Here is a 15811-nt window from a genome sequence, read left to right as displayed (position 1 = left end):
TATGTAAACTTTAAGATTGATTTATCCTGCAGTTAGATGTTGTTCAATTGGAAACAAACATGTTTGTCTTCTTCTAATGCCTTTTAAAGGGAATGTAATCTAAAAGTAACTGAATGTAATCAGAATATGTTACTGAGTTTAGGTAATCCAAAAGTTACGTTACTGATTACAATTTTGGAAAGGTAACTAGTAACAGATTACATTTAGAAGTAACGTACCCAACCCTGTCTACTGCCCTTCTAAGAACAGTCACACAATTTGAAACCTATACACCGTGGCAGATATTCTGGGTTTCGGATTGGGGTTTGATAATATTGTTAACTTATCAGGCAGCTATTTAAAAGCGCATTTGTTTTTGATTTTACAGGACAGGGCTTCTCCCTGAGGCAACTTGGGATATGTGAGCCCTCCACACGCAGAGGCCTGGCCCTCTGCCCTGAAACGGGCCTCTCACACCCCCTTGGTCGCTATTCCAAAAGAACTGTCCCCACAGAAAATCATGAGCCCACATCGCCGGAACGTACCATGGCTCTCTGGGGAAGGGGTGCCAAGTCAGGCCAAAGCTCGTGCCTGTCTAGTCGCTCCAACTCAGGCCTTACCATCACAGACACGGAAATTGACAATAAGTCGGACAACGAAATCGGTAAGTCTGCTAAACCTTTATTTGTTAAATGTGAGCCCCCTAACTCCTGTTTTGTGGAGATATTCTTTAAGTACGAAGTAAAAAAAAATCACAACAAATGTTCATCCTAGTCATCAGTGTGTTATAGTCTTTCATTGGTGCTCAGGAAAACATTCATTTGTGGAAGCGATGAATGGTGGGTTCTGATTGGTGCAAGTTGTATTTGGAAGGGCTTTTGTGGATAAGTCACCTGGCCCTCTCCACAGGGAAGTAGGGGAGTTTTTTAAAGTTTCCCTATGGGCTAGCGTGTAATCAAAGATAGCTTTGTAAAGAGTCGGTCAGAGATTTCTCTTAGGAATTCCACAGTGGTTGAACGAGAACACACAATAGCTGATTAAGTAGGTTCAATGGTTTGAAGTGCAATGATCTTGCTCGAAACCCGAAACTTGAGAGTGTGGTATTCTTTTGAAGAGATCTTCTGTGCATCGAATGCGGGGTAAACAAGTATATTGCTTGTTGGAACTGGTCGAACTGACTACTTTGCAGATATGAAACAAACAGACAGTAATATCAGTCAACAATATCAAATTCCCAGTTTATGCTGCAAAACCAACTTTGTAAGAGGTTTAAAAATAGGTTATATTTGACTCAAAATTCCATGACTTAGAGCAAGGCATTGTTAGCAGAATAGATGGATGGAGCTCAATACATTATTAATATAATTCACCAATACATTTCATGGTAGTTCAACATATATTGCTATCAGGTTGTAAATCACAGCTGGCCTGGTACATTCTTTGCTGCCTCCACCCATTCGGGATGCACTGTTTCAGTTTCATTGACTCAATATCAAGTCATTGACATTGATATACAAGTTGTTAGGAAAGCTAAAGCTAGCTTTTTAAAACAAAAATTTGCATCCTGTAGCACAAATTCAAAAAACCTATGGGACACTGTAGTCCATGGATAATAAGAGCTCCTCCTCCCAGCTGCCCACTGCACCGAGGCTAGGAAACACTGTCACCACCGATAAATCCACGATAATTGAGAATTTTTATTCGAAGGGGGAGACACTCCAGACCCAAATTGCTACAGACCTATATCTATCCTACCCTGCCTTTCTAAGGTCTTCGAATGCCAAGTTAACAAACAGATCACCGACCATTTCGAATCCCACTGTACCTTCTCCACTATGAAATCTGGCTTCTGAGCTGGTCATGGGTGCACCTCAGCCACGCTCAAGGTCCTAAACAATATCATAACTGCCATCGATAAGAGACAATACTGTGCAGCCATATTCATCGACATGGCCAAGGCTTTCGACTCTGTCAATCACCACATTCTTATCGGCAGACTCAACAGCCTTCGTTTATCAAATGACTGCCTCGCCTGGTTCACCAACTACTTCTCTGATAGAGTTCAGTGTGTCAAATCGGAGGGCCTGTTGTTCGGACCTCTGGCAGTCTCTATGGGGGTGCCACAGGGTTCAATTCTCGGGCTGACTCTCTTCTCTGTATTCATCAGTGATGTCGCTCTTGCTGCTAGTGATTCTCTGATCCACCTCTACGCAGACTACACCATTCTGTATACATCTGACCCTTCTTTGGACACTGTGCTAACTAACCTCCAGACGAGCTTCAATGCCTTCTGTGGCCTCCAACTGCTCTTAAATGCAAGTAAAACTAAATGCATGCTCTTCAACCGATCGCTGCCCGCACCTGCCCGCTCATCCAGCATCACTAGTCTGGATGGTTCTGACCTAGAATATGTGGACAATTACAAATACCTAGGTGTCTGGTTAGACTGTAAACTCTCCTTCCAGACTCACATTAAGCATCTCCAATCCTAAATTAAATGTAGAATCGGCTTCCTATTTTGCAACAAAGCATCCTTCACTCATGCTGCCAAACATACCCTCGTAAAACTGACTATCCTACCGATCCTCGACTTCGGCGATGTCATTTACAAAATGGCCTCCAACACTTTACTCAGCAAATTGGATGTAGTCTATCACAGTGCCATCCGTTTTGTCACCAAAGATCACAGATCACAGATCATTGCACATGCACATAGTCCATCTGTAAATAGCCCATCTGTAAATAGCCCATCTGTAAATAGTCCATCCAACTACCTCATCCCCATACTGTATTTATTTATTTATTTTGCTCTTTTGTATCTCTACTTGTACATTCATCTTCTGCACATCTATCACTCCAGTGTTTCATTGCTATATCGTAATTACCTCACCACTATTGCCTATTGTATTGCCTTATCTCCGTTACTTTACCTCATTTGCACACACTGTATATATACTTATTTTTTTCCTACTGTATTATTGACTGTATGTTTGTTTATTCCATGTGTAATTCCGTGTTGTATGTGTTGAACTGCTTTGCCTTATCTTGGCCAGGTCGCATTTGTACATTTTGACAGCCCACTACAAGCTGGAACAGTTTGAGAGGGTTTATCTACTCTTGCCCCATTAGACTTTAGCTCATCTTGCTCTGTCTTCCATTAGCTGTTGATCTTAGGGAGGGAGAGATAGCATACCTGTTCATGGTTGTTTGATCAATAGGACTGTAAAGTTCCCAAATGTAAGAGGACTTCCGTGGTATTTACATATTTCCAGAAAACCATTCCGGTGTATTTTGTGGCTGTTGGCGAATACTTACTAATGTTCTAAAGTCACGCTGTTGCTGCTGCCTGTGAACACTGTCCAGTTCAAAATGAATGATGGCAGGCGGTATGGGATTGGCTTATTTGCATATAGCCAATCAGAGCTACGGTAGGCCTATGGCGCACCAGTCTGTGTAGAGTCCTGGACAAGACAGACACTGCAGCAAATAAAACCTAATAAAAATGTGTCTATTAATTGTACAAACGCACACGGGCCACTTTCAGTCTATATATAGAAATTTCCCAAATGTCTAAGTGCTCGCTTGTCAGAAAATGTGTCATATTCTTCCTGGGGGTGTATAGGAACAGATTTGTATGAGTAAAAATCTGTTCATATACACCCCCAGGAAGAATGACGCCTAAAACGCTGGCATTTCCACTTTAAGTGATACATCGCTCTTTTATTTTGATTTAGATAGGGTATTTACTGAATTGAAAAGCACTCTATACAGCTATATGAAGACAGTTTGTTTCGTTGCTTTTGCTGAACGTCGGGTACTTTCCGTGTGTAATATTTCTTACAATGAACTGCATTTATTCTGCATTCATCACTGATTTTTATAGAAAGTGCAATGTTTTGCCTTCAACTGGTTTAATTTGAAGTGAAGTTATTGTCAAACACTTGTTTGTTAATGTCTTTGCGGTATTATATTTTCTGCACATCAGCCATGGTCTCAGGTATATTCTTGGAGACGTTTTGAAAGCGGAAGTCTTTGCTACTGTTGGGCTAATTTAAGGAGTACTTTATTAAAATGTATTTTTAAAAATCTTTAAATGCTCTCAAAAAGCATATAACATCTGTTTACCATAGTTGCCTGTATTGTCATGTACAGTGTTTTGCTACAGTATCACCATACTTTTTCAATCAGTATTACCAAAGGTACACAAGAAAGAGGCAGATGATAGTGGTTGATTGTCAAAGGACTTTCGTCAAATGGCCAGAGCATATAGGAAGGGTACGTGGTACAAAAGGAAATATGTCGTGTTCAGACTCAAATCAATTCATTTTTCGGTCATGTTCAAACTCTTGAGACGTGGATCTTTCGCCTCTCTTAAGTGCCTCTTGAGACCCACCCTCTTTGGCTTTCATAACATTATCTAAGCTAAAGGTCATCTCCAACTGTGTACATTGTGACAACTGCTGATGTAAAAAAAAAGGGCTTTATAAAGTAGATTGGAATTTGATTGATTGATGGGAAAAAACATGTGGGAGATAAATTGATGCAAGTGTAGTGATCGAAACAATGAATGTTTCCACCACCTGCTTGTTTACACATTTCCTTTCAATTTATGTGTTCTCATAAAAAAAAACTTTAAAGCCCCACATTATTTATGTGATGCCATGTAATGTCTTTCCAAATAACTTCTTGACCATTTGTAATGGGAGTAAAACAAGAGATTTGAGGGACCTTACAAGGCACCTAACAAGGTGCTTTCTTTCTCACTTTTCCCACCATCTTTGTTGCAGCTGCAACATGCGACGCATGAAACCCCCCCCCCCCAATCTCTGTGGCTCAGAAAGCGCATGGAATTTGCTGATTTCAAAAGGCCCTCCTTTGACTAGAGAGCTCTGAACTGGTCTCCTACCCCCCGCAGCCTCTCTCCTTTGGTATCTCTTTTGGAGATGTCTGGAGGGCTGCCGCTGATTGGGTCTTGTTAGTACGACTCCCCACTGTGACTTTTATCTCGCCCACTTTCCCCGCACTATTTGAATCAAAAGGGGAAGTAAACAATACGTGCTACGTCTTGTTCGCCGGTAGCTAAGCTACCATCCTTTAGAAATGTGCGGCAAGATGCCCGAGTTCTCAAATTGTAATTAATGCGCCAATCAACAGCCGCATTGTTCATTAGTTATCATGTTATTCATATATCGTATCCGACGCCGCCTTTTAATTTTCTACTGGATCAAAAAAAATACAAAAATAATGTCCCACTGCTATAAATCTTGTTCTTTCTCTTTTTGTCATGAAGCATTACACTTTCAACTTTTTACTATTTAATGAAGCAGCTAAGAGAAATGACCCATCCAAAGGTTTCCATCAACTGAATAGGCATATGGAAGCCGTTAGAAAGGGCCGTTCAGATCCACTTATTCATAAATGAACTCAATATTTCATTGTAATTCACACCATTATGGGCAGTGCGAGACACATACTTGACTACTAGAGACTACCAGAGTCTTGGCAGACTGTTGGTGCATAGCATTTGCAACTGTTAACCCCCTGATCCAATAGAAAGCAGACTAAGATTAAAGATGGTCTTTGTTGGCCGTGTTTCCTCTCAAAATAGTCCAGAGAGTTTAGGTCCGGATTGACAGATTAACTTTTTTGTTTTGCGATGTTGGTTTGTTTGTCGTTGTGTTGGCCCTGATGATGGGTAATTGTCTGACAAATGAATTGAGATGATTGTGCCTGAAGCATACTCTGTCGACTACAATCCAACGCCTAACGAACCAAAGTCTTCAAGACATTTGTAACAGCTGTTTTATGTTATTAACGTTATGTGTCTGTGACATTTTCGGTGCACTGATTGCAAAATAAGTTCAATTTATCCAAACAAGACAGCCACCAAAGATATCTGCCAGTTTTACACACCACTCGATTGAATCACATGAGAAGACCGCACAGACACCCAAAGTCCTGTTGGGTGTGTGTTTGAATGCACCTCACACGCCCGTACACACGAATGTGTACAAGTGAATGTGAATGTGACGCAACTCAAAAACACCTGCCTCAGATCTGTGTCACATCAATTGATCATGGAAGACAAAGAATAACCCTCACACTACCGACATAATTCATTAATTGTGAATATACAGAATAAATAAGTTTAGTCAAAAGGGTTTGACCATATGTGATGTGTTTGAAGAAAACTCCTATCTGGATGCATAGCAGGCGAGAGCTGGGAATGTGTCACTGAGTGTTTTGAGCCACAGATCCTCGCGACCTGAGCGCCGTCCACATCAAATTGCAAGCCAGGCGAAGTGTTTCACTTGATGCATCGTCTTTATTTTCTCCTCTTCGGTCCCATTAACTGCTCCCTCTTAGAAGAGTAAACTCTTATCTTTTGTCGCGGTCTGTTGTCCACATTTTGTTACGTTACAGCCTTATTCTAAAATTGAATGCATTGTTTTTCCCCCTTATTAATCTACACACAATACCCCATAATGACAAAGACATTTTGCAAATGTATAAAATAAAAAAATAAAAATGAAATATGACATTTACATAAGTATTCAGACCCTTAACGTAGTACTTTGTTGAAGAACCTTTGTCAGCGATTACTGCCTATTTGGGTACAAGCTTGGCGCACCTGTTTTTGGGGAGGTCTTCTATTTCTCTCTGCAGATCCTCTCATGATCTGTCAGGTTGGTGCACAGCACAGCACTCTTGCGTTGTCTTGGCTGTGTGCTTAGGGTTGTTGTCCTGTTGGAAGGTGAACCTTCGCCCCAGTCTGAGGTCCTGAGTGCTCATCAAGGATCTCTCTGTACTTTGCTCCGTTCATTTTGCCTCGATCCTGACTAGTCTCCCAGTCCCTACCGCTGAAAAACATCCCCACCGTTCCAGGACCTAAGTAAAAACCATGGCTTGGATATACACTGTTTTTACAGGTAACCACAGGTTGCTACTTTTTAAAAGGAATAAAAGTGATTGACCCTCAAGTAACTCAGACATTGATATAGGTATTCACTAACGCAGAAAACTTGGAGTATCATAGAAAACTATTTCAAATCTCTACCTGGGTATTTTATCCTCAAAGAAACACTACAAACTATATTAAACCGAAATGGGAGGAGGAACTTAATATTGAAATAACCAATGAAACGTGGTTGAATGTATTTGAGACTCAATTCAACTCTACCAACTCAATTACTTGGAGAGAATTCTGTTGGAAGAATGTTATACATTTCTTCATAACACCTAAACTGAAATCAAAACAGACTGACTCCCAACACCCTTGTTGTAGAGAATGCGGGCTATCAAGAGCGGATCACATACATATATTTTGGTCCTGTCCTGCAATTGAAACTTACTGGGGAGAAATAAGATCTAACATTGGAAAAATAATGGGGTTTGACATAGAACAAACACTAATTTCTTTGTTATTGGATGAAATACCTGATAACTTACACGATTGAGAAAATGACCAGGTGAAGATCCTACTAGCAGCCAGTAAAAAGGCTTTCACTAGGAAATGAAATTTGTAAGTCGCTCTGGATAAGAGCGTCTGCTAAATGACTTAAATGTAAATGTAAATGGCTACAAAAAGAGCCCTTCCACTGTGACACAATAGATAGACATTGTTAAAGAAATACATTATATTATATATAATATATATTATATTAGTATGACCTTTGCTTTAAGAACTTATGAGGATAGAGGCCAAGAATACTGTGAAAAATGGGTATCGTACTTAAAAATTGTCTAACTCAAAGATAATGTTACTGTAACTAATCTTGTGAATGCATGATGTGCTGTACCTGCCAGAACTTATTAATGCTTTATTTAAACAATTTGTGTATTCTTCAATTAAAAACAAAGTAAAAAAAACAACAACAACAAAAACATCCCCACACCATGGTGCTGCCACCACCATGCTTCACCGTAGGGATGGTGCCAGGTTTCCTCCTGACGTGACACTTGGCACTAAAGCCCTGATTTTGGTGGAGTGCTGCAGAGATGGTTGTCCTTCTGGAAGGTTCCCCCATCTCCACAGAGGATTTATAGAGCTCTGTCAGAGTGACTATCGGGTTGTTGGTCACCTCCCTAGGAAGAGTCTTGGTGGTTCCAAACTTCTTCCATTTAAGAATGGAGGCCATTGTGTTCTTGGGGACCTTCAATGCTGCAGAATCTTTTTGGTTCCCTTCCCCAGATCTGTGCCTCGACATATTGCTGTCTCGGAGCTCTATGGACAATTCCTTTGACCTCATGGCTTGGTTTATGCTCTGACATGCACTGTCAACTGTGGGACCTGATATAGCCAGGTGTGTGCCTTTCCAAATCATGTCCAATCAATGAAATTTACCACAGGTGATCTCCAATCAAGTTGTAGAAACCACAAGGATGACAAATAAAAACAGGATGCACCTGAGCTCAATTTCAAGGCTCATAGCAAAGGGTCTGAATACTTATGTAAATAAGGTATTGATATTTTTTTTTTTTTTAAATACATTTTAATACATCCATTATGGGGTATTTTGTGTAGGTTGTGATGATTTAAAAATATATATATTTTAGAATAAGGCTGTGACGTAACAAAATGTGGAAAAATTCGAGGGGTCTGAATACTTTCTGAAGGCACTGTATATGGAACAGTGTAGCATGCTCATCCATCTCCTGAACCCACGATGCTTTCTATTTTGGTGGATTACAGAGAGCGCTTGGTGGGGAATATTTTGTTGCTGTTTCATCGGGTAAAGGATCAATTCCATTGGAACTGAATTTCTGCCAATTCTATGAGAAGACTAGTGGCGCACAGGGCCTCACTTTGAGAAGATTGATATCCAATTCATACATCGATGACCTCTTATTTTCTAAAATGACATGTTGTAAATTGAAATTTCAATGAATCCTGTGTGGTTCAGTGGAATTAAACCCAACCTTGCTGTAAAAACCGATTGCTTTTGTAATTGTTGGTAAGCAGTTGCATACATCAGACCAAACTGCACAGCATGCTATTATAATCAAGTCCTACTCTAGCATTTTTTAATTACCAAACCTGCTATAGACTGTACTCAAGAGAAATGGCTAATTTCATTTCAACAGGCAGCCTAATGGAGTTGCTGTATTAGCCACCAACATGGAAACCGTTAGGTGTCTATTTCTCAACACATGACAAGGAAACGGGTTCAGGCTGTGTGTTGAAGGCTGTGCTGTTTATATAACTGTCTAGACCTACTTGTCTTTTTCCTATTGCTTTGAACAGAGTTGGCATCATTAGCACCTTCTCAGGTGAAACATGTTCTAATTCCGATCAATGGTGGCTTTTCCCCTGCTGATGCACTGCATTATATTGCTGTATCAATCATAGTCTTTGTAGACATGAGAGCAAATCAAATGCTACGGGTAAAGACTACTTGTCAAATGGCCAAATCACCCTGATGCTTATTGACGCTCCCATGTCGACTATAAACGCATATGTTTTAAATGACAACTCGTAGATATTGATCTGAAAGAAAAATGGTTGGCTAGCCATTCTAATACTTTGTATCCATGACTTGTTGATAAGATCATTTATGGAAGCATAAAAGCAGCTATAAAGAGTGATTTAAAAGTCGTATTACAGGCATGGCAGGCTTTAAACATGATTCACATGAGGGGAATGCACATTAAGATCAGTCTGATAGTCAGAGGACATGCATGCTGTGAATATTCATGCAGTGGTATTTTAAAACGTCAAACGATGACGTTCATCATCAAACAGAAAACTTCCCCTTTGATGATATAATGTCTGGATTGGAGAGTACATGTGCACACACTCAGGCATGCGGAGCTGTGCACACACTTAGGCATGCGGACCCATGCGCGCGCACACACACACATGCACGCGCGCACACACACGCATACACACACATTTTACATGTGAGAGAAGGGTCAGCGTACAAAGGAGGAAATAGAATGAGCCATTGAGATGATTGATCACATGACTGTGACCACAGGGAGGACAGTGTTATTTTCATTGTCAAACTCATTATACTGTAGAGTCCTCCTCTACTTTTATCTATATTCTTTATCTTTTACACTCAAGTACAGACCTTTTTCTGCATAAACACACACACACACACACACACACACACACACACACACACACACACACACACACACACACACACACACACACACACACACACACACACACACACACACACACACACACACACACACACAGGGCGAGTGATACTGAACATCTTCAAACCTTAAATGTGAAGAATCTATTCCCCTTTGACTGTATGTCTCTTCTTACAATGTACAAAACATCCCCTGGCTATATACATAATATATATTTTATTCTAAGACATCTTGGTCTAGTTTAGAAAGATGTTCGAGCTACATGTACTGTAATGTAAGGGATCCCCTTCAGCCCACAGTGGCTTGGAAGTGGTTTGGAGAGGAGTATTCTGGTCGTGATTAAAAATGAATGGTATCAAAATACATAAAGCATTTGTCCTAGATTGAAGTATCATGAAACTGTGGTCACTTCAGCTCCCAGGACGGGATTATGTCATGGACGATGGAGGGGTTACTCAAATAACCGTCTGTTCTCAATTCAATTCATCAAGTCGCTAATGCCAACCTAAGCACTTTACAGATATAGATTGGAGTGCAACGGTTGAAATTGTATATTGCGTGACTGATTCATTTTCAGAGAAAACCGCACTCCCTTGTCAGCATGTCCTTTATATCCTCTGTCTGAAGACAACTCCAACAGGCCTCAACCACCAGGCCATTGAATCATTGCCTTTTATAATAACTGAAAAAGAAACAAGCATATGTATATGGTTTTGCGCATGATATTAACTAGAGTCTACAAATGCATATTTAGGTTATTTAGTACCTTTTAGCAGTCTCTGTCTAGCCCCTGTCTAGTATTGTGATGTAGTTTGATTGACCGCAGTCCTAAAGAAAAATATGCCTTTCTCCCTTGCTCTCGAGTGGCGCAGCGGTCTAAGGCATTGCATCTCAGTGCTTGAGGCGTCATCACAGACCCTGGTTTGATCTTGGGCTGTAATCACAACCGGCCGTGATTGGGAGTCCCATAGGGAGGCACACAATTGGCCCAGTGTCGTCTGGGTTAGGGTTTGGCTGGGGTAGGCTGTCATTGTAAATAAGAATTTGTTCTTAACTGACTTGCCTAGTTAAAATAAGGTTAAAAACAATTCCCCATGCTGTTACTGCAGATATGTTCTCAGCGGAGAATACTGTATGTTCTCAGTCAACTTACCTGGTAAGAGTTCAAAAATAAACCGCGAGCTGCCGGTAGTTGACATGCCATATCCCAGCATGGGACCCTGTGTGGTGTATTGATCTGGCCTGCGGGTCTGCGGTAGAGGTTAGGGGCCTCTCTGGCAACAGTGGAGGTCACTCAAATAAATGAGTCCGGTTGCTAGCAGCTCGGAGGTAACAGCCCATTCATCTCAGTAACCCACTGTGTCTTTTTAGTGGCCTCAATAGTGGGATTATTAGACAATGGAGCAGCACAGGGGCAGACAATGCCGGAGGGCTTGGCAAAATATGTGATAGCGTTGGCTTAGCTATTGTTTGTTTTCTTTCTCTTGGTTCTTGAAGAATCCGTCTACAGGGTTTTGCATATGCCTTATTCAATCTCTGCTGGCCTCTGTCTATTCTCCTTATAGCTCTTGAACCAGTAGCCTAGCCAGTGACCAAACAATATAGTTTGGTCACTTATTTTGAGCAATTAAGAAATATACAGTGTACCAAACATAAGGAACACCTGCCCTTTCCATGACGTAGACTGACCAGGTGAATCCAAGTGAAGGCTATTATCCCTTATTGATGTCACTTGTTAAATCCAAATACACTTCAATTAGTGTAGATGAAGGGCAGGAGACAGGTTAAATAAGTATTTTTAATCCTTGAAACAATTGAGACATGGTTTGTGTATGTGTGCCATTCAGAGGGTGAATGGGCAAGACAAAGATTTAAGTGCCTATTTACTGCCGTACAGGGTATGGTAGTAGGTGCCATGAGCATCGGTTTGAGTGTGTCAAGAACTGCAATGCTGCTAGGTTTTTCACACTCAACAGTTTCCTGTGTGTATCAAGAAGGGTCCACAACCCAATGGACATCCAGGCAACATGACACAACTGTGGGGAGCATTGGAGTCTACATGGGCCAGCATCCCTGTGGAAATTTTTGACACCTCGTAGAGTCAATGCCCCGACAATGCTCTTCTGAGGGCAAAAGGGGGTGTTCCTAATGTTTTGTACACTTAGTGTATACAGTGGGGCAAAAAAGTATTTAGTCAGCCCCCAATTGTGCAAGTTCTCCGCCTTAAAAAGATGAGGCCTGTAATTTTCATCATAGGTACACTTCAACTATGACAGACAAAATTAGATTTTTTTTCTCCAGAAAATCACATTGTAGGATTTTTAATGAATTTATTTGCAAATTATGGTGGAAAATAAGTTTTTGGTCAATAACAAAAGTTTATCTCAATACTTTGTTATATACCCTTTGTTGGCAATGACAGAGGTCAAACATTTTCTGTAAGTCTTCACGAGGTTTTCACACACTGTTGCTGGTATTTTGGCCCATTCCTCCATACAGATCTCCTCTAGAGCAGTGATTTTTGGGGCTGTTGCTGGGCAACATGGACTTTCAACTCCCTCCAAAGATTTTCTATGGGGTTGAAATCTGGAGACTGGCTAGGCCACTCCAGGACCTTGAAATGCTTCTTACGAAGCCACTCCTTCGTTGCCCGGGCAGTGTGTTTGGGATCACTGTCATGCTGAAAGACCCAGCCACGTTTCATCTTCAATGCCCTTGCTGATGGAAGGAGGTTTTCACTCAAAATCTCACGATACATGGCCCCATTCATTCTTTCCTTTACACGGATCAGTCGTCCTGTTCCCTTTGCAGAAAAACAGCCCCAAAGCATGATGTTTCCACCCCCATGCTTCACAGTAGGTATGGTGTTCTTTGGATGCAGCTCAGCATTCTTTGTCCTCCAAACACGACGAGTTGAGTTTTTACCAAAACTTTATATTTTGGTTTCATCTGACCATATGACATTCTCCCAATCTTCTTCAGGATCATCCAAATGCTCTCTAGCAAACTTCAGACGGGCCTGGACATGTCCTGGCTTAAGCAGGGGGACACGTCTGGCACTGCAGGATTTGAGTCCCTGGCGGCGTAGTGTGTTACTGATGGTAGGCTTTGTTACTTTGGTCCCAGCTCTCTGCAGGTCATTCACTAGGTCCCCCCGTGTGGTTCTGGGATTTTTACTCACTGTTCTTATGATCATTTTGACCCCATGGGATGAGATCTTGCGTGGAGCCCCAGATTGAGTGAGATTATCAGTGGTCTTGTATGTCTTCCATTTCCTAATAATTGATCCCACAGTTGATTTCTTCAAACCAAGCTGCTTACCTATTGCGGATTCAGTCTTCCCAGACTGGTGCAGGTCTACAATTTTGTTTCTGGTGTCCTTTGACAGCTCTTTGGTCTTGGCCATAGTGGAGTTCAGATCGTGACTGTTTGAGGTTGTGGACAGGTGTCTTTTATACTGATAACAAGTTCAAACAGGTGCCATTAATACAGGTAACGAGTGGAGGACATAGGAGCCTCTTAAACAAGAAGTTACAGTTCTGTGAGAGCCAGAAATCTTGCTTGTTTGTAGGTGACAAAATACTTATTTTCCACCATAATTTGCAAATAAATTCATAAAATATCCTACAATGTGATTTTCTGGATTTTTTTTCTAATTTTGTCTCTCATAGTTGAAGTGTACCAATGATGAAAATTTACAGGCCTCTCTTATATTTTTAAGCGGGAGAACTTGCACAATTGGTGGCTGACTAAATACTTTTTTGCCCCGCTGTATATTCAAGTAAAGAAGCACCTTGCTCTTGCTTGCTGGATATAAAATAGCTTACAGTGTTCTCAATGAACTGGCAGGGATGTTTGAATAGCGAGAGATTCTCTGGTGTGATGTAATCACATTGGCTGGTGGTAAAGATGCAATAAACGGGAATCATTGGCTCTCCCCACGCCCAATGTTTATCAAATCAATTTGTATTTGTCACATACACCAGGTGTAGACCTTTACCAACAATGCAGTTTTAAGACAAATACCTAAAAAAAAAATAAAAAAAAATTGTCTGTCCAGGCTCCTTCTTAATCAAGCTGTTTGTTTTACAATCACTTAGGGGCAATCAGCGGTTGCTACATATATATTTTTTAAACTTTAAATGAATGATATACCCATGGATTCTTGAAGAATATAACTTGTAAATGCCTCATGAGCTTATTTCAAAATGTTTGTACCCCTTCAGAACCCAAAAATACACTGAGTGTTCAAAACATTAGGAACACCTTCATAATATTGAGTTGTACCCCTTTTGCCCTCATGGACTACAAGGTGTCGAAAGTGTTCAATAGGGATGCTGGCCCATGTTGACTCCAATGCTTCCTACAGTTCTGTCAAGTTGGCTGGATGTCCTTTGGGTGGTGGACCATTCTGGAGCGTGAAAAATCCAGCAGGGCTGCAGTTCTTGACACAAACCGGTGGTCCTGGAACCTACAACCATACCCTGTTCAATGGCACTTGAATATTTTGTCTTAGCCATTCACCCTCTTGTCTCTAGGCTTAAAAATCCTTATATAACCTGTCTCACCCCCTTCATCTACACTGATTTGACATCAATAAGGGGATCATAGCTTTCACCTGGTCAGTCTATGTCATGGATAGAGCAGGTGTTCATAATGTTTTGTACACTCAGGGTATAAGCTTGTTTTACTCTGTTGGTTAACAAAATAAAGGCCTCAGAACATGGTTAAAAATGTATTTTGATATCATAGATGGTCAGTCCTTGCATCCAGAGTTCTCTCTTTGAATTTGACAATGGTTACATCTCCCTAGCCCCATCCCTCATTTTTTTTGTATCGAAACAATGGCATGGAGAATGATTTTTCTATTGTTTCTACTGCTGAATGCCGCTTTTTAAAAGCTGCACCAAGGGATAGCGTAATGTTTCTGGAGTAGTTTGTCTGTGTGTTCTCTTGGAATAAGTATGAGGATGACATTTGGGACTTCATTATAATGTTTGCAGAGAGAATATTTCTTCCACTGTGGTTGAACAACATTACTCCCGACTAATAAAATGCGTAGTCGGCCTCACAACGGAAACCGTGTTTCACTTCAGATGAAGCTTTTGGTGGCGGGACTGATAACGTGTGACGTAATACGTTTCATCATCCTAGCATTCTGTTACAATGTATCATCGTCCCTTTTTGTCGTATAGCCTGCTGCGCTATTCCTGTTTTCGCACCAATGTGTTTTCGCACCAATGTGAACGTCATGCTACACTATAGAAACCCATACACACTGTTTAGTGGGCTAGCTGTCCAGTATGATGAATTCCCCTTCATCTCCCCGTGGTCTGAACAAGATCCTCTGGCAAAATGGATACACTGGAGGTGTTGCCCTTTTTCAGAGTAAGATAATGGCCGTTGCTTATGTCCTTGTGAACATGAACGAGCACAAGTAGCTTGTAGATAACAATACTTTTATGATGCTGGATGGGTGCTTCATTTTGGACTGCGGAGGACAGAGCAACAGAGGTCGCTAAGAAGCAAGACACGGGTGACATATTAGCAAGAAAACGTAGCGTTATGCTAATGTGTCCAGGGAGACAACTTCAGTTGTGCAGTAGCACACTACTCTGTATTTCCTAGCACTAGTCTGTTGATATTCCATGATCTAAGTCCTGTGTGTGTGTGTGAGCAACATTCATTTTAGACACACTGACTGAATATTGGGGAGGGCCATATT

General features: G+C 41.0%; 1 protein-coding gene across 6 annotated transcripts in view; it reads left to right on the top strand.

Moving 5' to 3' along the window:
- LOC118363591 (teneurin-3-like) overlaps nucleotides 1-15811 on the top strand; it is a 189365-nt gene that overhangs the window by 40240 nt on the left and 133314 nt on the right. For all 6 annotated transcript variants that reach the window (XM_035744595.2, XM_035744594.2, XM_035744592.2 and 3 more), the window contains exon 3: nucleotides 368-643. In XM_035744595.2, the coding sequence (XP_035600488.1) occupies nucleotides 368-643 (276 nt within the window). The remainder of the gene's footprint in view (nucleotides 1-367; nucleotides 644-15811) is intronic.

This window comes from Oncorhynchus keta, chromosome 30, assembly GCF_023373465.1.
Source record: "Oncorhynchus keta strain PuntledgeMale-10-30-2019 chromosome 30, Oket_V2, whole genome shotgun sequence".
Taxonomy (NCBI): domain Eukaryota; kingdom Metazoa; phylum Chordata; class Actinopteri; order Salmoniformes; family Salmonidae; genus Oncorhynchus; species Oncorhynchus keta.
Note: the sequence above shows the minus strand (reverse complement) of the source record. Positions and strands in the feature narration are given on the sequence as shown.